General features: G+C 54.4%; 1 protein-coding gene across 7 annotated transcripts in view; it reads right to left on the reverse strand.

The window, feature by feature from the left end:
- The window catches only part of Unc13a (unc-13 homolog A), a 63,189-nt gene that overhangs the window by 32,153 nt on the left and 11,019 nt on the right, over positions 1 to 20,017 (reverse strand). For all 7 annotated transcript variants that reach the window (XM_047531681.1, XM_047531679.1, XM_047531678.1 and 4 more), the window contains exons 4-16: positions 19,225 to 19,342; positions 17,709 to 17,832; positions 17,363 to 17,436; positions 17,081 to 17,135; positions 15,517 to 15,549; positions 11,747 to 11,954; positions 6,646 to 7,188; positions 6,121 to 6,229; positions 3,937 to 3,983; positions 1,629 to 1,707; positions 1,471 to 1,476; positions 988 to 1,059; positions 512 to 731 (exon numbers count right to left, since the gene is read on the reverse strand). In XM_047531681.1, the coding sequence (XP_047387637.1) occupies positions 512 to 731; positions 988 to 1,059; positions 1,471 to 1,476; positions 1,629 to 1,707; positions 3,937 to 3,983; positions 6,121 to 6,229; positions 6,646 to 7,188; positions 11,747 to 11,954; positions 15,517 to 15,549; positions 17,081 to 17,135; positions 17,363 to 17,436; positions 17,709 to 17,832; positions 19,225 to 19,342 (1,688 nt within the window). The remainder of the gene's footprint in view (positions 1 to 511; positions 732 to 987; positions 1,060 to 1,470; positions 1,477 to 1,628; positions 1,708 to 3,936; positions 3,984 to 6,120; positions 6,230 to 6,645; positions 7,189 to 11,746; positions 11,955 to 15,516; positions 15,550 to 17,080; positions 17,136 to 17,362; positions 17,437 to 17,708; positions 17,833 to 19,224; positions 19,343 to 20,017) is intronic.

Raw genomic sequence — 20,017 nt, forward strand, 5'->3', positions numbered from 1 at the left:
GCATCCTCACCATCTGAGGCCCAGCCCCTCTTAGACCCTCTGCCCGTCCTCCCCAGTTCCCCCCGCGTCTCCGCCCCCGGCCCAGTCTTCCTCCGCAAGCGTCTCCCACTCAGAGCTGGTTCCGTCTCTAAGATCCCTTCCTCCTCCAAGCTAGTCTTATTTTTCTCTAGGGAACACCTCTTCCTATTAACCCTGCTCCTCGCTCCGCCTCAATCCCCCCCACCCCTCATTGACCCCTTTCCCCGCCCCTGGTCCCCTAGCTCAACCTCCTAACCCTCCTGTCCCATCTCTCTTACCCCTCCCGCCTCTCGGAGCGCTGCTCCCAGTCTTGTCCCTCCTGGGAAACCTGCCCACAGCCCTGACCAGGTTAGCGGTCCCAGCTAAGGGGCGCCCCTCCTCTTCAACTGCCTCCCCGGCCCTCTGCTCGGAGCTCCGCCCCCAGCCTGGCCCCGCCCACCTGCCCGCCTGGAGGCCCCCTCCGCCCGCACCCAGACGCCAGCCTGGCACTCACGCTGCAGGCAGTCGGCGTTGAGCAGGTCCTGGCACTTCTCGTGGCACTTGACGCCGCACTCAGTGCAGCGCATGCCCTGCCGCGCGATGCCCCACAGCAGCCCCTCGCATTCATAGCAGTAGGTGGGCGTGGTGGCCGTCCACACTTCGAAGTTGTGTGGCGTTGTGCAGGAGATGGGGTAGATTAAGGCTTGCAGGGTCTTCTTGTAAACGTGGTTTTTCTGCAGGGGTGGAGGGGGAGCGGCATGGGCCCCCGGGACCCCTAACCTGAGGGCCCTGGCCCTGCCTTGTCTCCCCTCCCCATCCCCACACCAAATGCAGTAAAATCCCGGTCCCTCCCCTCTCCATGTTGCTCATCTGTGTCACATCCTTCCTCTTCCTGACAACAGAGGAGGCCATGAGAGGCTTGGACACTTCAGGAGCCCCCCCCCCCCAGCCCAGTTCACCCCTAATGCAGGGAGGGGATGCCCCACACACCAGCTCTTCATTGTTCAATGTGCTGGAGGCCAAGGCCGAGGTGATGCCAGCTTTTCTGGACTGGACCAGAGACTGCGGCAAGAAAGTCACAAAGGGAGTCACAGCCACCGATGGGTAGGGTCAGTGCAGATTGGGGCCACCAGTCACAGGTTGGAGTCACCATGACCAATCGGAGATAGGTTACAGACAGCAGCGGCAGCAGATCCAGCAAAGAAGAAGAAGTGACAGAGGCTGAGGCAGGAGCTACGCTGGGAGGTGAGCAGCCCTGCACCCACGCCTGTCCACCACAGTTAGGACCTGGGGGTCACACCTGGCAGCGATCGCCAGCCACAGAGCAAAACCATCAGCCACTCCATGAACCAAGATAGGTCAGAGGTGAGAATCAAGGTTCCCCCAGAACCCATGATTGGGGGAAAGTTGGAAGTACCCCATGTAGGTGGATTTGGAGAGGAGACTTTGGGGACCCAAGTCACCATCACTCACCATGGCCTGAAGTGTCCATGAAGCACATAGGATAGAAATCAGATTACATTAGTTCCAGAAAATGCCTAGCCAGGACCCAGCCCCAGCACCACCAAGGGCAGTAGTGCAGGTTGCGCATGCGTGTGTCTGCTGGGGTGGTGAAAGGCACAGGTGCTTACCAGGTCGCTCACAAGCGGGATAGGCTTTCTCTTGCGGATGTCTGGCATACTGTCGATGATGATGAGACCACCCCCAGGCCTGTAAGACACACAAGGACATGAAGGCCCAGGCATTCCCAGTCCCCATGCAGATATCACTTGAAGCCTACACAGGATACTCAGGTGCCAAGGGTTCAGCTGTGTCCAGCAAAAAGATATGCTGAAGCCCTAACCCCAATAAATAGTTCAGGATGTGACTTTGTCTTATTTTTTGTGGTGTTGGGGATGGGACCCAGGGCCTTGTACATGCTAGGCAAGTACTTTACCACTGAGCCACACTCTCAACCACTGACCCCCCACCCCTCAAGATGTGAGCGTACTTGGAAATAGGGTCACTGCAGATGTAATTAGTTAAAATGAGGTCTTAGTGGAGTAGAGGGCCCTTAATCCAATATGACTGGAGTTCTTATTGGAAGAGACACACAGGGAAAAGACAGTCAGGTGACAACAGAGGTGGCCATCAGGTGATGCATTCACAAACCAGGTGGCCCAGGATTTGGAACAAACACCAGAAGCCAGAGAGGCAAAAAAGGACTGTCCCCTTCAGATTTCAGAGGACATGCAGCCCTACCCGTACCTTGATTTCAGATTTCTGGCCTCCAGAGCTGTGAGAGAATAAATCCCCCCTTGTTTTAAGCCACTGAGTTTCTGTTACTTTATTCTGGCTGCCCTAGGGAATGAAGACCTGAGGCCTCAACTTCCACATCTGGGAAATGGGGAGATGATGCAGGTGTCCGCATTAAATGAAAAACTAAATTAAAGCAAATCTCAATACTATACTAAAATATATGGGGAAACTTACTGACGCCCAACATTGGAAATACGTGTGCATTTTAAAAATCTATCTGAGGAGTGATTTCAAAGGGGAGGGAAGCGGGAAGTGGGAACTGGAATTGTTTGCATTATTGCCTGTTGGCGTTTGGCCTCAGCTGCCAAAATGGCTGCTGTGGCAGAGGTGGTAGTGAGTTCTCAGAATCCCCCTTACTGAGAGGTGCGGCCCAGTGATTTTAGGGCGTGGCTCCTCTCTAAAGGTTCCTATTGGTCAATGGGAGATCCCCGCAGCCAATGACTGTGGACGAGACCCGAGTTGTTTATGTTAGGAGCCTTCCCAAGCTCCAGACTGAGAGTTAGGGGCGAATGGACCACGGTGCGTTGGGCTGCTTCCCTAGCCCGACACTGCCTGCCTGGCAGGTCTCTCCCAAGAGCACCTGCTCCAGAAACCACGAGCGCAGGAATCCACGTTCCAGGCTCTGCATCGGGCAATCTCCGGCAGGGGCACCAGCTCATTTGCTTTGGAGTCCCAGCCACTTATTTCCCTGCCTGTTTGCAAAGGACGTACAGGGGAGGAGGTCACTCTCTTGCTGCTATTTCCAACGCGAATCTCATTAAAAATTATCTTGTGCATCCAGTAATCTCACCAGTCAACACCCCTGCAAATCTTAAGAGGTCAGATATGACAGCATGCTCCACTTAAGTCTAAATGACTGTCATCAATTAAAGAGTCGGCAGCTGTAGCGAGAATCTGGGAAATTCAGAAACAGAATTGATGCAAAAAGTGTGCGCCAGGGTTGCGGATGGCGGACATGGGAATTGGTTTCCACTTTATTTTAAATTTATTTCTGCTGGGTGTGGTGGCATGTGCCTGAAGTCACAGCTTCTTAGGAGGCTGAAGAAGGAGGACTGCTTGAACCCAGGGGTTCGAGGCCAGCCTGGGCATATAGGGAGACCCAATTTCAAAACTAAGCAAAACAGTTTTCTAAGCGGCAATGGTCTTGAATTATGCAAGTACCTTGAACAAAGCACAGATCTCCTGGGGCTCAGTTTCCCCACATGTAACCTAAGGGCAGCAGAGCCCCCCCCCCCAGCCATTCAATATCTTTTAATCAGTTCACAGGTTCCCATATTTGGCATCTGAGTGTGGTGAAGGGTCCTCTGTGGTGGCCATATTATTTTCACCCCCGTCATTTCTGAGGATTGAGCCCAGGTGCTCTGCCACTGAGCTACACCCCACCTCCTTTTCAGTTTATTTTTGAGACAGGATCTTGCTAAGTTGCTCAGGCTGGCCTCAAATTTGCTATCCTCTTGCCTCAGTCACCTGAGTAGCTAGGATTACAGGTGTGTGCCGTCAAGCCACATTATCTTGCCAAATATCTGTTTCCTGTCTAAATGAGGTCACCCCGCGCCCCCACGAGGCTGGCCCTCTCAAGCAGATCAGCCGTAAGCTCTGGGTTCATAACTCCCTCCCACTTCTTTCAGTACTGCTACTCACCCGCCTTTGAACCACAGGGATTTGGACATCTCTCCTTCCCCTCGGGCCTACAGGACAGACAGACATAGTTAGTGTGGTTGTCCTCCCACCCCGGGGTGGGCAGACTCCACATTTAATTCTGCTCCCCTTTGGGTTGTGTGTCCTTAGGGAGTTCTCTGGTTTTCTCTGATCCTTAGTTTGTCCATCTTTAAAGTGGGCTGGGGGTGCTTCTACCTCTCACCACCCTCAATCAAATTTCATCTGTCAAATTTGGGGATTTGCTAGTATCATCTTCAACAAAAGCTTGTCCTCTATAGCTCTGGCATATAAAAAGGCAGCACTCTTTTGAAATAATGTTGAAATATTTTGCATATTATATTTTTTTCCTTTGTGGTGCTGGGGATGGAACCCGGACCTTGCACACACTAGGCAAGTGCCCCACCACTGAGCCGCAGCCCGTCAGAATGTCACTCATCTTCATCTGTTACCTTCTCCAGCATCTCTCCTGATCACCTCGGGTAGTTTTATGTGTCTTCTGTGAAACCCTATTTATTTTTCTTGTCATATCACTAGTTCCACTGGCAACAGTGAAGGCTGCATTTAACTTTCTGATTTAGTGAAAGTTATTCACTAGACATTTTTATTATATACTCGTTCTTCCCTTTTGAATTTAGAATCATGTGATTGTATTAATTAGTAAAAAATAATCTAAAATTCTATTTTAAAATAAATAAGGCATTCGGTTTGAAATTTCTGTGACTTTGATATTTGATGGTCTCGGTGTTTGTTTAGGATCTCCTGCCAGCCCCACCCTAGTTGGAAGGCTCATGCTAGATGACACAGCCCAGGTGGGCTGAATCAAGGAATAATGAATGCTTCAACCCCACTGCCCATTTTTGCAATCACCCCAGGAGTTAAATCTTTCACTTGATTTCTTCTCCAATGCTGACCTAACCTCAGATCTTTCCCGAACCCTGACAATGACCTACAATTTTTTAAAAAAATTTTTGGATGTAGGTAGACCTTTATTTTACTTATTTATTTTTAAGTGGTGCTGAGGATTGAACTCAGTGCCTCACACGTGCTAGGCAAGCACTCTACCACTGAGCCAACCTACAAATTTTACCAGGAAAAAACCTAAATAAACCCTCTGGCTTCACTTGCTCATAGTAGATCTAAAAATCACTTATTTCAAGGTTAGTCTCCCACTAGCTTTGCGGTAGATCATGTCCCTGACTTCGGGTGGGTTATGATCTTGCCAAGGTTACTCTTCCAGGACCTGAAGGACACTTTTTGTGAAAGTACTGAGTCTTCGCTTGGGCCCACAGATGTCCGTGCTGACTGGAATGGAATGAAGGGGCTTGGCCTCTGCCTGTCTAGCGCATCTTCCTCTCTTGCTGTCTTAATCTCTGGTCAGATTCTACTCAGCTCTGCATGTTGACATTTTGAGCATTTGAGAAATGGTTCGTCCAGAACTACAATACAGGGTTAACTTGACCTAGATTTGCCTAGGCTCTCTCCGCCTTCCAGGCTTAAGGCACCTATCAGCCAGCAAGGTGTAAAGAGAGGCGGCCTGGAAGACCTCCGCCTAGGCCCCCAAAGACAGGAATATTCTTCCCTGTATTAACCTAATTCTCCCTCGTAAGAAATGTGTCTTTTTCCACCTTAATGTCCTTAAAAGTTCTCCCTGTGCCAAGCAGAAGCCCTTAACAGAAGCCTTGACTGGGCACCTGCTTCTGGCCTTCGGTCCATTCTTATCTCTAGGACGCTAAAGCCTGGCGACTCCAACCTTCCTTTTCCGGCCTCACATCCCCTATCAGCAAAGGCACAAAGCAAGGCAGAGCAGCTGTGGGCGGGGCCTGGCGGGTGTGGGTGGAGCCAAGAACTTGGCTGTGTAGGTGGCGAAGGGAGGGCAGCAAGGGATGGGGAAATGGGCGTGGCCGAGCTGTCTGGGGCGGGGTTGCGAAGTGGCCAGGCGGCATGAGGAAGGCGTGGCCAGGGAAGGGTCAGGGTGGGCGAAGCGTGACTAGGTGTGGGGAGCCGGTATGGCCAATATGAATACCAGCGGGAGCAGACTGGGGGAGGGGGATTGGGCGTGGTCAGTTGGCCTGGGTGGGTCAAGCTGAGTGTGGGTGTGGTGTTGGGCGTGGCAAGCTGGGTGTGGGCGGGACCATGTGTGGGCGGGGCCATGTGTGACTCACTCACCTCCTGCAGCTGCATCCGCACCTTGTTGAAGGCGCGCAGCCAGTTGGCCTTGGCCCTGGACATGGAGTCCTGACCCTCCTGGCCTTCCTCATCCTCCCGTGGCCTGAAACTGAGGCAGGGAATGACGTGAGTCACCAGGGCCGTGACCCTTCCCCTGACCCTCTGTCATCCAAGCGATGTGCCCCGTGGTCTATGGCTCCTTAGAATCTCTGTCACGCTTCTGACTCGGCGCCCTCACCCGCACCCCACCTCCCTGACCCCTTCACAGTCCCAAAACCCCTTGTGCATAGTCTGGTCCCCTCTGACCCTTGGTAATCCCATTTGTGCCCCAATCCTTCAGATGCTCTGAGACCTCTCGGTAGCCCCTAAGGCCACACCCCTAAGACTGTCACCTCTGAGTCCTTCAATAAATGCATGGCCCATGACACTCCAGACCCACAACTGCTCAGGTCCACACTGACACCGTCATGGCCTTGCCGACCCATGACTTTGAGCCAGCCACTGTCCCCTCAGCCCCTCTGTTACCTCTCCTCAGCCTTGGGGGGCTCGGGCTCAGGCGCCCGCTCAGCTCCAGGCAACTCTTCAGGTGTGGGTGGCTTGGAGGTCGCCTTGGGCACGTCGGGGACCTCGGCGGGCAAGGCCTCCTCCTGGGCAGCAGCTGGCGGGTGGCTGATGCGCTTGAAGTCTTTGGGCTCCGCAATGGCTGGCTCTTGCTGGGCATAGCTGCCCAGGTCATCGGGCACCTCCTCCTCCTCTTCTGCCTCCTCTTCTTCCTCCTCCTCCTCGGGCAGCTCCTCATCCTCCAGGTCCTCCTCCAGGTCCTCCTCCAGCTCCTCCTCCAGCTCCTCGTCCAGCTCCTCGTCCAGCTCCTCCTCATCCTGGTCCCAGCGCGGAGAGTCTTTGTGATAGCTCACGGAGCTGTGGCAGGAGTGATAGGAGTCCCGGTCCCGCTCGTCCTCCAGCTCTGAGCCCTGCAGGCTCTGCTCATCCGGGTCGAAGTCCTCGCTCAGCTGCGAGCTGCCCTGGCTCAGCTCCCCGGAGGAGGCGTAGCGGCTGCTTCCTGTGGGGCTGCGGGATGGGACATGGGATGGGATGGGACTCAGGGCTGGGATGTCCCACTGCTGACCCCTGGGCCCCATCATCACCCAGGCGTTCACTCTGCATCAATTGAACACCTACTGTGTGCATGCAGCTGTGGGCGGGGCCTGGCATGCACACAGTAAGCACCAAGAAACACAGCTGTGAACAAAAAAGACCCCAATCCTGCTCTTGCGCCTTTACATCTGGGTAGAAGGGCAGGCAATACACTAGATGGATATTTATTACCTTTCTTTCTTTTTTTCTGGGGCTGGGGATGAACCCAGGGCCTGGCCTGGGTGAGCATTCTGCCACTGAGCCGCGTGACGTCATTAAGTTATGTCTGCTCTGTAGCTCTAGGGCTTCTGCGCTTCCGGAGGATGCTACTCAGGTGCTGGGGGCCCTGGATCGGTTCCTCACCACAGCCTCCATGCACACCTGGTGCTTCTGGAACTCGGATGTGGACACACTTGGCTCTTGGTGTCCCCATCCTCAGCCTGGGCCTCCTGTGTCCTCCCACCATGAATCCCTCCTAATTCACCAGGACCTGGGGCCTCCCTCCCTGTCTCTCGCCATCCACAACCCTCACTGCAGTCAGGTAGTGGCCCAAGCACTTGTCTTGCATGCATGAGGCCCTGCATTCCACCCCAGCACCGCAAAAACAAAAATGAAGCATAGGAAATGCATCCACTTCCTACGGCCTGGGTCTAGACTCTGTCCCAACATCTACTCTTATCCCCAAAAAACCCTGCTTCGCATGAGAGTCACACAGGGGTTATTAGAACTATAAAATCAATCCCTCCCTTGTTGTAAATCCCACCATGGCTCCCTAGTACCTTGCAATAAAACCTGTGCTCAGTCTCATGTGGTCCGAGCTCCACAGCCTCCTCCCACTCCTAATTCCCTCTGTTTCCCCACCTCCTCCACTCCAGCCTCCTCGCTGTTCCTTCAACACCCTCAACTTATGCCCACCACAGGGCCTTTGCACTGGCTGTGCCCCATGCCAGGAACACCCTTCCTTGCTGGCTTTATCTAGTAAGCTCCTACTCATTCTTCAGTACCCACTGAAGTGTCCACTTCCTTGGGACAGCGTCCCCACCCACTGGCCAGGTCTGGTCCCCACTATATGCTCCTTAGATGCACCCTGGATCCTCCTCTGCATGACCAGGGAAAATCATCTGTCCCTGCCCTAGGAAAGGAGGCTAGCCCAGGGCTCACCACCCACCTCCCAACAGACTTCAGTCTTCAGTGAACGTCATTGGCCCCCATCTTAAACACTGCTTCCAGTCTCAGCGCTGAGGACCCCCTTCCCTAGTCCTGGGGATGCTTTATTAATTATAATAGGGGGTTCTCCCTCAAGTGCTTGTTCGCTAGATTATGTCTAGCTAGATTAGTTGCTTTCGAGCGCCTGACCTTGTGGCACTCACCCCTTGTGGCGCCAGAGAGGCTGCGGGAGCAGCGGCCATTAGCTGGCGCTGAAGGACTAGGGCGCCCTCTGCTGGTGGGTGCCTCAAAGTCCACCTTCGCGCATTCCGGGTAACAAGCTGGGGCTGGGCTCCCAGCTTGTCCACAGGCAAATGTGGATGCCATATAACTGGTTTGACAGGCTTCGATGCTTCTTCCCAAACCGAGGGGTGGGACTCAGTGGTCCCCAAGACTTCTCCCAGCCCAGGCTCTGACAGTGGAGGCTGAGCCACTCAGGTGCCTCCCAGGTCCGTCGATCTTGAAGGAGCCACCGAGGGACTCTGGCCTGATTCCTCCCAATCACCCTTCCAGCCGGAGCCGCTGCTCCTGCTCCTGGAATTCCCCCCCCCCATGCCTCGTTCATCCTTCGAGGGTGACCCACGCACCCGCCTCCAGGAACCCTCCCTGCCTTCGCACACAGCAAGAACGTCCCGCCCTGTGCCTCCCTCCTGCTGAGCCCTGACCAGCATCAGCCAGGGTGGCCTAGAAGGGTGACTTGAGTCGCTCTGGGGGACGCAGGCGATTTCTGCATCTGCGTCCATTTCCCCTTTGGGAAAGTCTCCTTCACCAAGCGTGGGTTGGGGGTCTCCTCTCTCCCGCTCTACACCCCCATGCCTTCCCAGAAATTTACACAATAGACAGACTCCACCAAGGACAGATGGACACACATCAGGCCAGAGAAGGATGTGAAATGACCCCGCACACAAGTTACAAGGTGAAGGTCAAGCCTGCTGCACAGGCCAGAGCCCAGCGGGAGATCAGCCCCATGCATAGCAGCCTAGAGCCATGAGCAACTCACTCCTGCCCTGTGAGCCTCAGTTTCCCCACCTGTAAGATGGGCACAATCCACCTCCTATGCTTTCCAGCCTCAAGGACATTCACAGAGATGGCAAGGGGCACTGTGCACCCCCACCCAATGGAATAAGCATCTCAGAGAATTCGTTTTCCCTCTAAGGAAAATATTTCCAGGCAAACACACTTCCCAGAACTTCTGTGGATAACACCAGGGTCGAATGACTACCTTGCTTTGTGTCCTCTGAGATAAGACTTCCTTCTTCGTGAAGAGTTAATATTTTATTAATGTTTAGTGTCTCATTTTCCTCTGAGCTGCTTGCTTCCAGTGCACTGAAACTTTGTTCCAATAATTGCATAAGGTAGAGCTGGTGCCAGTAAGGGGACAAAACTTTAAAGAGACACTGGATGCAAAAATGGTAGGGGGAACTGAGAGAGACAGAAGTGCTTCTGAAGAGAGTTGGAAAAGTTACGAATACAAATAAAGAGAGATCTAGGGTTTTGTGCTTGGCTGGAGAGCACAGATGGGCCCCCGCAGGTAGGGTTTGTGGAAAGACCGCCAGAGAAAACCAGGCAGGTGTGATTTGACCCCCGCTTCCAACACCGAAAGCGAGACATGAGCATATCCTTCCATTTCCTTGGACCTTCAAATATAAACAGACTAGAGCACGTGCCCCAGCTTTTAAAAAGTTTCTTCTAGAATGATCCTTCTGTAAACTAGACATGGTTTGTTTCTAGTGTCCTATGCAAAATATAGGAAACTTCAAAAATAAAATTGTTCCATATTTGCAAAGAAATCTTTAATGCTAAAGATTCAGTAGGAAGCTTAGAAAGGTTTTCTTTCACATTGTATTTTGTGTAAGTCCTCTACGCTGCTTTCTAATAAAGCTTCCTGCAAAAATGGGAATTATTCTGTGGTAACCACCAGCTGTATGTGGTTCCTGCACACTGGAAAGATGTCTGCTACGCAGAGGGCCTGCAATGTTGTTCTACTTGATTTTATAAAGAAAATTTGGAAGGGGGGTATACCTGGGGTTGAGCCTGTGGGTACTTAACCACTGAACACCTCCCAGTCCTTTTATATATTTTATTTAGAGACAGGGTCTCACTTGTTGCTTAGGGTCTTGCTAAGTTGCTGAGGCTAGCTTTGAACTCGTGATCCTCCTGCCTCAGCCTCCAGAGTTGCTGGGACCACATCTGTGCACCACAACGCCTAGCTGTTTTATTTTTTAAAAATCCACTGATCTATCAAAATATTCCACTAAGGACTGGGGTGGAGCTCAGTGATAGAGCCCTTGCCTAGCAGGCATGAAGCCCTGGTTTTGATCCCTAGCACTATGCATACACACACACACACACACACAATTAAAAAAATATATATATATATATATAGAATATAGAATATATTCATAGGTATAATTTATATTATATAAACATTATATAGTTATAGATAGATGTATTATATGTATACATAAAAACACTAAAATATTATTTATCTGAATGACTGACTTTTTGGAATCCCTTATTTTTTTTTCTCTGTGTGTGTGTGTGTGAGAGAGAGAGAGAGAGAGATGGGGGATTGAAGACAGGGGTGCTTAACCCCTGACCACATCCCCAGTCCTTTTTATTTTTTCTTTCGAGGCAGGGTCTCTCCAAGGTGCTGAAGCTGGCCTTGAACCTGAGCTCCTCCCGCCTGAGCCCCGGCAGTCCCTGAGACTACAGGTGTGCACCACCATGCCTGGCTGGCAGCCCTACATTTTGTACCTGAAATGAGTTCTTTGCTCCCGGACTAAAGATATAGGGCTAACTTTCCATTCCAACTGCACCGGAGTCTTGCTGGGGGAACACAGGGCTGGGCCCTGGGGAGGGAAGGGCAGGGCCCCGGGGTGAGGGGCGTGGCCCCGGGGAAGGGCGGGGCCACGGGAGGAGGGGCGGGGCCGGCTGCTGGCTGGGCCCTCACTGCGCCTCACCTCACACACGGGTTAGTCCTTGCCTCTTCCTCCATCCACTCTCCTCAGCCCAGTCACACAGTACGCAGGGACCAGTGGCCTTTATAGGGAATGCCACCGAGGTCCCATATGTCCAGGAAATCTCCCGGGGCCTATCCGTCCCTCTCACTTCAGTCAAAGCAAATAGCCTTTTATGAAACTCAGGGACTTTCTTGCAACTTGGCAAAGCAAGAGTTCCATCCAATGCCCACAAGAAGGCAAGACCCACTTCTCCACCTCAGCGCCTCCCGCACCGCCCCCGCTCCCAGGGACAGCAGGCCCCTCCCACACTCCGCGGCAGCTACCTGAGCACCCGCGCCTCCGAGAATTCCTCATAACTGTGCATAGAGTCGCTATAAGATTCCCGGGACCCCAGAGGCGGTGGACGGACGGAATACTGGTGGACTGAGGCATTGGGCTGTGACGTAGTGTAATAGGGCGGTGGGATGCTGTTGCTTGTCTCACTGCGGTAGTCACTGTCTCGATCATCCACTGCACTGTCAGGGTCATCGTCTGGAAGAAAGAGTAGGTAAATGGGGAGGGTGAGGAGAGAGAGAGCACACATGGGGTCAATGCAGTCTCCCAGACTTACGGGGTCTTCATTGACTGCTAACCCAAGAAGAGAATCTTTTTTCATAATGCTTGAAGGATTATGGGTTATGTTAATAGAGGCATTGGCTATAGAATAAGGGAGGTGAAAACTTTACTTTGACTCATTCCGGTCACACTAGACCTAGAGTCTGGGTAGGTCCTATAATTTGAAGAAGACAGGGATAATTTAGAGGGTGTCCTTCAGCACAAACAGAAGAATGAACTTCGTCAAAGTTCAGGCTCTCTGAAAAATGAGATGGGAAGTTTTTTCCCCATCAGGCAGCTCGTTTCCCTTAAAAGAAGTTACACTCGGAGGGAAACTGCAGGGAGATCGAGTGGAGCAAATGCCCCTTAACCCTGAGAGATTACCTGGTATGGGAGGAGGAGGGCCCCAGGCCTGAACCTGCCCCCGCCAGAGCTGGGAGGTTGCTGGAAGAGGTCCGGGCTCCCTCAGGGTTCCGGCCTTAGGTCAACAAGACCACCACAGCCCCAGCCCCGAGCTGGAGGGCGACTCGCCCAGCAGCTGGTGTTTAGTAACAATTAAAGCATATATTGGGTTGGTTGGTCTCCTTAGTAAAAAGAAAACAGTTTATTTTCTAAATTCTAAAAAAAGAAAATTCTAATTTTAAAGCTACACACCCGGGTAGTAGAATAATTAAGATTCAAACATTTTCTTCTCTATTCCTTTCTGTGCCTTCTAGGAAGTTTTTATTTCAGTAATGTACAAGTTACTTTTATAATTCAGAAGAATGATAAAATTATGGGGTTTTTTGTTTGTTTGTTTATTTATTTATTGGTACCAGGGATTGAACTCAGGGACTCTCAGCCACTGAGCCACATCCCCAGCCCTATTTTGTATTTTATTTAGAGACAGGGTCTCACTGAGTTACTTGGCGCCTCACTTTCGCTGAGGCTGGCTGTGAACTCAGTATCCTCCTGCCTCAGCTCCCGAGCCGCTGGGATTAGAGGCCTGTGCCACCGCGCCTGGCAAGTTCTGTTTAGTTTGAAAGTAAAGCAAAACATAGCTGATGTAGAAAACCAGAAAAGTGAGGGTAAGTGCATGTGTCGGGGAGAATCCCAGGTCCCAGAATCTCTGACCAGTGACTGGGACCTTTAGGCTCTTGCTGCATTAAAGGAAGGAAATGTGATTGTCAACAGCAGCATCAAATAAGTGAGTCTGGCAGGGCCGAGAGGCTCCCTGTGTTCAGAAATCAACACGGGGCTGGAAAGTCAGCGGCTGCAAGAAACACCGAAACCCTGGCTGAGCCGCCGTGGGGTGCCAGCAATTTTATGCACCAGCGGGTGCTCCCGAGTCCGTCTCTAAGCATTTCAGTTGCCAGATGTTCACATATTTTTCTTACATTGTTATTTTATCTAAATCTTTTTTTAGCAAATGCATATGTTTTATATGTTTAAAAAATGAGTCAGGGGCTGGGGTTGTGGCTCAGCGCTAGAGCACTTGCCTAGCATGTGTGAGGTGCTGGGTTCTATCCTCAGCACCACATGCAAATAAATAAATAAAAACTCATCAACAACTAATAAAGTATTTTTATAAAAGGAGTCAATTTTTTGATGAAGTGAACTATTAAAAAATTAATTCCAACAGGGCGTGGTGGCGCAGGCCTGTAATCCCAGCAGCTTGGGAGGCTGAGGCAGGATGATCCAGAGTTCAAAGCCAGTCTTAGCAACTTATTGAGACCCTGTCTCTAAATAAAATATAAAAAAGGGCTGGAGATGTGGCTCAGGGGTTAAGCGCCCCTGGGTTCAATTGCTGATATCCCCCAAAATTAATTAATTAATTCCATACTTAGACATAGAAAGCTATTTTGATATGTTCCCTGAGTTATTTTACCTTCTGAAAAATCTTCAATTCATTGCAGTAGCAAGGCTGGCCTTAGCAAGGTGACTCTGGTTTTGACATTAGACTGGGAGGACTGTGACCTATGGATCTTTTATCCTGGCCGTGTTACACGACCACTGCTTGATGCTCTGGACACCATCGGCTCTGACGCTCTCGGCAGAGGTGAGACCAGTTTACCTCGAGTTCTCATGACTGACTTACTGGTGGGCGTCAGGTCAGGTGCCACTGTAACGTCATCAAGGCCTGAGGTGGGAGTTCGGAAAGCTGGGCCATCCTCCATGAAACACTGACCAATTTGTTGAGGTCACCAAAATGTCCCTCTGACCATCTCCTTTCCCATCCAATTACCTGAGTTTTTAGTCTTTGGACAAATTGACATTCTTCCTACCCAATTGTCCTGGACCAGGCTGACATACTGCAGCCAAGTCACAGGCGGCTCTGTGCATGCTTATCAAATTATTTATTTTTTTCTGACAAACTCTGTTTTTGAGGGGCAAATTGTTTTCACCTGGACTCTTTGCTTTTGCCCAGTCTTGTTTTTTTACCAAATGCCTTGTGTCCAAATTCCCTGCTTCTGGCTGAGAAATTTTCAGCGGCTTTCATTTTGGTACTGTCTGCTCTGGGCTCAAGTATCTTCCCTATTTGACCCAATGACCAGTTTTAGCCAGAATGGTTTTTAACCAAAAATGCCTTTGCTTTTGAGGGAATTCTTGGTATGTGGCTGGGTGACAGTCCCCAGGCCGTCCTCGTCCGCCCAGCGCCCACCAGGGCTACCCTGACCTCTACCCAACAGGCTTTAGAGAAATTCTCCTGGATCAAGGTTTGCAGACGGTCCCCCAGGCCTGGAGCAAGGCAGGTGCCAGGATGTGGGGAAGGGGACGGGGCTTCCCAGGGGCGGATAACAGAGATTTTTACAAAGGAAGGACTGGAAGCAAAGGAAGCACTTCCTAGGAAGAAAAAAACTGGGCGTCTGCCTGGGAGGGGGGTCTCCCCTCCTTCCCCAGCAGGCAGGCGGAGGGGGCGTGATAGGGTGGCAGGGGCGTGGCGTTGTGGGCGGAGGGGCGTGGTGTGGCGAAGGGCGTGAAGGGGCGTGAGGGGCGTGGCGTTGTGGGCGGAGGGGCGTGGTGTGGCGGAAGGGCGTGAAGGGGCGTGAGGGGCGTGGCGTTGTAGGCGGAGGGGCGTGGCCTGGGCGGCTCTCGGAGGGCCCTCCCTCCCTCCCTCTCGCAGCCCTGTGAGTGGCAGCCCTGTGAGTGGCGTGGGGCTAGTTCCAGGTGAAGGAAGACAGGAGACAGGGGAGGAGAGGGATGGATTATACATGGGGACAAGAGGAGGGTTTCCTAGTGCCCGTTGGAGATAGGCCAGCCTCCACATGCCTCCGACTAAATGTCCAGCCCTCCCTGCCGGGTGTCCGCAGCCCAGTGGCCATGCCCGCTCCCCACCACACAGAGCGTGACCCCAAGACTAGTGTTCATGAACAGGGCCGGAGGGCGCAGGAGAGGGTCTTGTCAGCCCTCTGAGCCCCGCGTCTCGGCTTCCCATTCCCTGCGTGGGGGGGTGGGGGACCTCGGGGTCACCAAGATGCCCGCCTCCCCGTGGGCCTCCATTCGGTCAAGGGTTACTTACTCTGTTCACCCCAGCCAAAATAATTCCAGTTGCCTACAAAGAGAAGGGGCAGAGATGATAATGGGGGGCGGGGGGAGGAGCTCCCTTATCCCCCTTGCTCTCCCCGGGTCCTCCCTGCCCAGGCCCCGGGGATCCCCCTCATGGCTGCCATCTGCTTCCTTGGCAGCCTCTTCCAGCTCCCCATCCTGCCCTGTACTCAGCCAGGAAGTAACAAAAGGGGGCTTTTGGATCCAGGGTTTGCAGACTCTGAAGTCTGGGGCCAGGGCTCCCCTCCTCTTCCCTCCTCCCAGTTCACGGACAAGCAAAGCACATGATCTTGGGAACCCTAGGCTTCCAAGCGCCCTGTTGGGTGGTTTCCATCATTTTGCTGTTTTTGTTTTGTTTTGTTTTGTTTTTTAATCAGAAAGGGTCAGTGAACAGCCCAAAGTCATACAGCCTCTGAGCAACAGGGTCAGGGAAAGAACCACATCCCCTCTTTATCCCCAGTACTTGTCACCTCAGAGGAAATCCCTCTGGAATCCTGGCTCCTCTGCTCAGTTCGTGACTTCCTCCTCTGGGAAAGAGGGGTGAGGAAACACTCCCAGGGGAGGCGCCAGGTGAATTTGGGGCGGTGGCTCCATTTCCCCAACCCAAGCCAAGCCAGGCTGGGGGTGCGGTCCCCTCTGCAGTCCCTGGGCTCTCCACCCTCCAGACTCCTTTGCCACCCTCCTGGGCACATGGGGGGACAGGTGGATGCGGGGGAGACCGAGAGGGGAGGAAGGGAGGTGGGGGGCAGATGGAAGGGAGAAGGGGTTGCAGAGTGGCAGGGAGCAGGTGGGGGCTCCGCCCTGGGGCCACATGGTCTGTCACTTTGTCCCACTCCAGAGGGCCAAGGGTGCCGGGAGCCCTGAGGAAGGGGACGGTGGAGATGAGCTTTAGGTCTCTGGGGACAGCAGCACCTTTCACCTCCCGCCCCAGGGAGGGCAGCGGGCAGGGCTCCGCGATGCCACCGGAGGCAGTGGAGGCAGGTCCTTCAGACCTGGCTCGAGTCCTGGCTGCAGCGCTTGCCACCAGTGTGACCTGGGGCAGGACATCTTGCCTCACAGGCTCCAGGGTCATTTAAGAAAGCTGGTCGGGAAAGAGCCGCGGCCCTGGGACGGGCAGGTGTGGCTGTGGGGACACCCCACCTAACAGCTGGTGGCCTGGGGTCTGGTGGCCCCAGCATAATTTTCAAATGAGCTCCGGGTCCCCATCCAGAGTCTGAAGAGTGGAGCTAAAGGGTCTGCAAGCGGCTGTGCCTCTGATGTCCTGGGTCCCTCCTCAGCCCTCAGAGGAGGCCTGTCGGATGCCCGTTCCTAAGAGGAGGACCCTAAGGGTCAGGGAGGGACATGGGCGCGTGCCTGTGACCACACAGCAGGACAGGACTCAGGCCCAAGCCCCGCGTCACTTCTCTTTCCCCATCGGGGACACTGTGCACCCTAGGACTCGGCTTCTGCAGGGGAGTGGCCCTCTCGTCAGGAGGGCTGGGCGGGAAGGGAAGGTCTGGGTCACATGGGTGTCGGGACGGCGGCCGGGAGGTACTCACAGCACTGGCTGCTGGGCACGGGCAGCGGCTTGTCCTGCTCATCATGGAAGGAGAACTGAGGGGAGGGCGAGAGGGCGCTCAGGGGCCAGAAGGTCCTCTGTCCTGCCCTCTCCTGCCCACCTCCCGCCCCCTCCCTCGCCCAGAGGACCAGGGCGGAGGGGAGGGAGGGTCAGTCCCTGCCGCACTTTGCCTCTCAACTGGGCCGTGCTGCCCGGCTGCACTCTGAGCGCAGACGCAGGGAAGGGCAGCCAGGAGGGGCCGGAGGTGGCGAGGGGGGCGCACCTCATCCTGGTCCCGCATGGCGTTCAGCTGCTCCAGCTTCTTGGCCCAGTAGCGCGCCTCCTCCTCCGGGATGTCTGCGGGCAGAGCTGGTGAGGCCCAGGCTGAGGGCCTCCCTGCTCCCTGGCTCCCGCCGGCCCCTTGCAGCCCAAGGCCCCCCGAGGACCAGCCAGGACCGCCCGGACCTGAGCCCCCAGGGAGGGTCGGCGGCATCTGCCACTCACGGGTGACCTGAGGGGACAGGGTGTGCTTGGGCAGGGGACCGTGTCCTCAGCACGGAGGGCCGGCTGGGCCCACTAGCACGCGGTCATCCTCCTGGACTGGCAAGGGGTCCAGAAGCCGGACTCACCCAGGGGCAGTTCGAAGCGCGTGTCCAGCAGGATGCGGTGGAAGGTGGGGTCCTTGGTGCCGCAGATCTCACTGTCCGCCATGATGGCCTGGGAGTCCAGTGTCAGCCACTCTCCAGGGCCCTCCTGGGGTTGTGGGGGCAGTTAGATGGGGGGTCGAGTCTCCCAGGGGCCCCCTGCCCTCACAAGATGCCCCTCAGCCACCTCACCCCTACCTGGAGGGCGAGGGTCCTGCCCCACTTTCCAGCAGGGAAACTGACAGATAGGGAGGGTCTCGTCCAGAGCCACGTGGCGGCTCAGGGAAACCCAGAGCCCAGGACCCAGAGAGAGGAGCAGGAGAGTAGGCAGGCATGGCACAGCTCTGTCACGAGGGGCCTGGGGACTCTGACTTCACACAGAAGCCCTGGCCCTCCCACCGTCCGAGGAGAAAGCACCCAGAGAGGACGAGACTGTTCCCGTGTGATTCAGGGACACGGCCCCGGGAGCAAGCGGGGCCCACTCTGCACCCCGGTGTTCTCGTCTCCTAAGTGAGCCCTCTGTCTGCTGCCCACGTGGCCAGGCCTCCCCCACACTTGGGGGGCCACTCGAGGCTTCCTGTGGGACTCATTTCCCTGGATGATGACATTCACTTCCTCCCTGGTCATTGGTTCCTTCCATCACTGAAGTGGGACCTGCTCTGTGCCAGGGTCACACCCCGTGTGCCAGGGTCCCAGGGTCCCAGCCACCGGTCTGACCCCGGCAGCCCTCACAGTCCTGGGAGGTAGAGCTGGACTCGGGCACCCGGCCCCTGAGGTCAGGGCCAGCCCTGAGGGAGGGAGGGGGCTGAGGGTCCAGGGATGCTGGGAAGGGCTTCCCGGAGCGGGAGGTGTTGGAGCGGGCAACCCTGGGATTGGCGGGGAGCAGGAGGGAGGGTGCTCGAGGCCCAGGAACAGCATTTGCAGAGGCTCAGAGGCTGGAATCTGCAGAGTGAGCAGGTGCCATGCAGAAGGCTCCCAAGGGACAGGGCGGGGGCCAGTTCAGGGCTCCAGGCCGGAAGATCCTTCTGGGGTACCAGACACTAGGTGCCCACATCCCCCTCCTCTCCTTCCTCCATAGAAATCTATTCTTAGCCGGGATCAGGGTGCACAGCTTAAGACTACATTTCCCAGAATTCTTTGAAGCCATGTGGAACCACAATTCAGTTTTGGCCAATTTGGATGTACATAAAACACTGTGAGCAGCTTCCAAAGGGGCCCTTAACTAAGTAGATGAGTACTCTCCATCACTACCTTTCCTTGGCTGGAATGCAGATACAATGGTGAGCCTCAAGCAGCCACTTTGGACCATAAGGTAGAAGCCACACGGGAGAGCAACAAGGTAAAGGAACTTGGGCCCCAGTGACTTTAACTGTCTTAACAACCCCAAAGGTCTACATAGATGTTGTCAGGGGACAGAGAGTAAATGTCCACCTTGTTTAGGCCTCGAGCCTCTGGCACTCCTCCTTTCCTGCCTTCAGCCTTCAGCCCACCCACCACTCACCTCATTGGATTGCCGGATGGTACGTAGTGGAATCCACACAGTACCCACCATTGTGTCCCAGATGAGACCCTTGTTCCACACCTCCACCGTCAGTCCCAAGTCCAGTCGGTTAATCTCACTGTGGGAAGGGCAGATGGGGTATCAAGGGAGCAGGAGGGAGAGAATGGGAGCTCAGAGAGGTTGTTTCCTTTGCCTGAAGACACACAGCACACTGCAAATGAACCCCTTTTCAATCCTAGCTGGGATGGCAAGATGTTATTTTTCATTTGACAGAGGGGAGACTGAGGCCAGGGGTGGGAAAGGACTAGCTCTGAGTGTCCCAGAAGCAAGCCAGGAGGGAAGGGGCGGCACAGGTGTTACACCTCTCCCACACCTGTCTTCCGGGCCCCTGCGTGAGCCGGTAGACCCTGACAGTGCCGGGTGAGTGAAGAAGGTGCTCAGCCAACTCCACGCGTCTCCAGCCTGGCCGGCGTCACCCCGTTCTACCAGGTGGGGGCACTCCCGAGCACGTGCACAAGCCCACTTGCTTGCCCTTTCCCTGAGGGCTCACCCTGGAAATGTGCCCACACCCGGGACGCGCAGCCCCGTAGCGCACCATCCCCAGACTCCCCCCTGCCCCTTCCGGTCCTCCACTTCGGGATCCTCATCGCTGGGGCCTCTGACCCTTCAGTCAGGCTCCGCTCCAGGCATAGCCTGGGGCCAAACCCAGCTGTGACACACACATGCTGTGTGACGCTGAACAGGTGGCTTTACTTCTCTGGGCCTCCATGTCATCATCTGTAAAATGGGGATG

Source organism: Sciurus carolinensis, chromosome 17, assembly GCF_902686445.1.
Source record: "Sciurus carolinensis chromosome 17, mSciCar1.2, whole genome shotgun sequence".
NCBI lineage: Eukaryota > Metazoa > Chordata > Mammalia > Rodentia > Sciuridae > Sciurus > Sciurus carolinensis.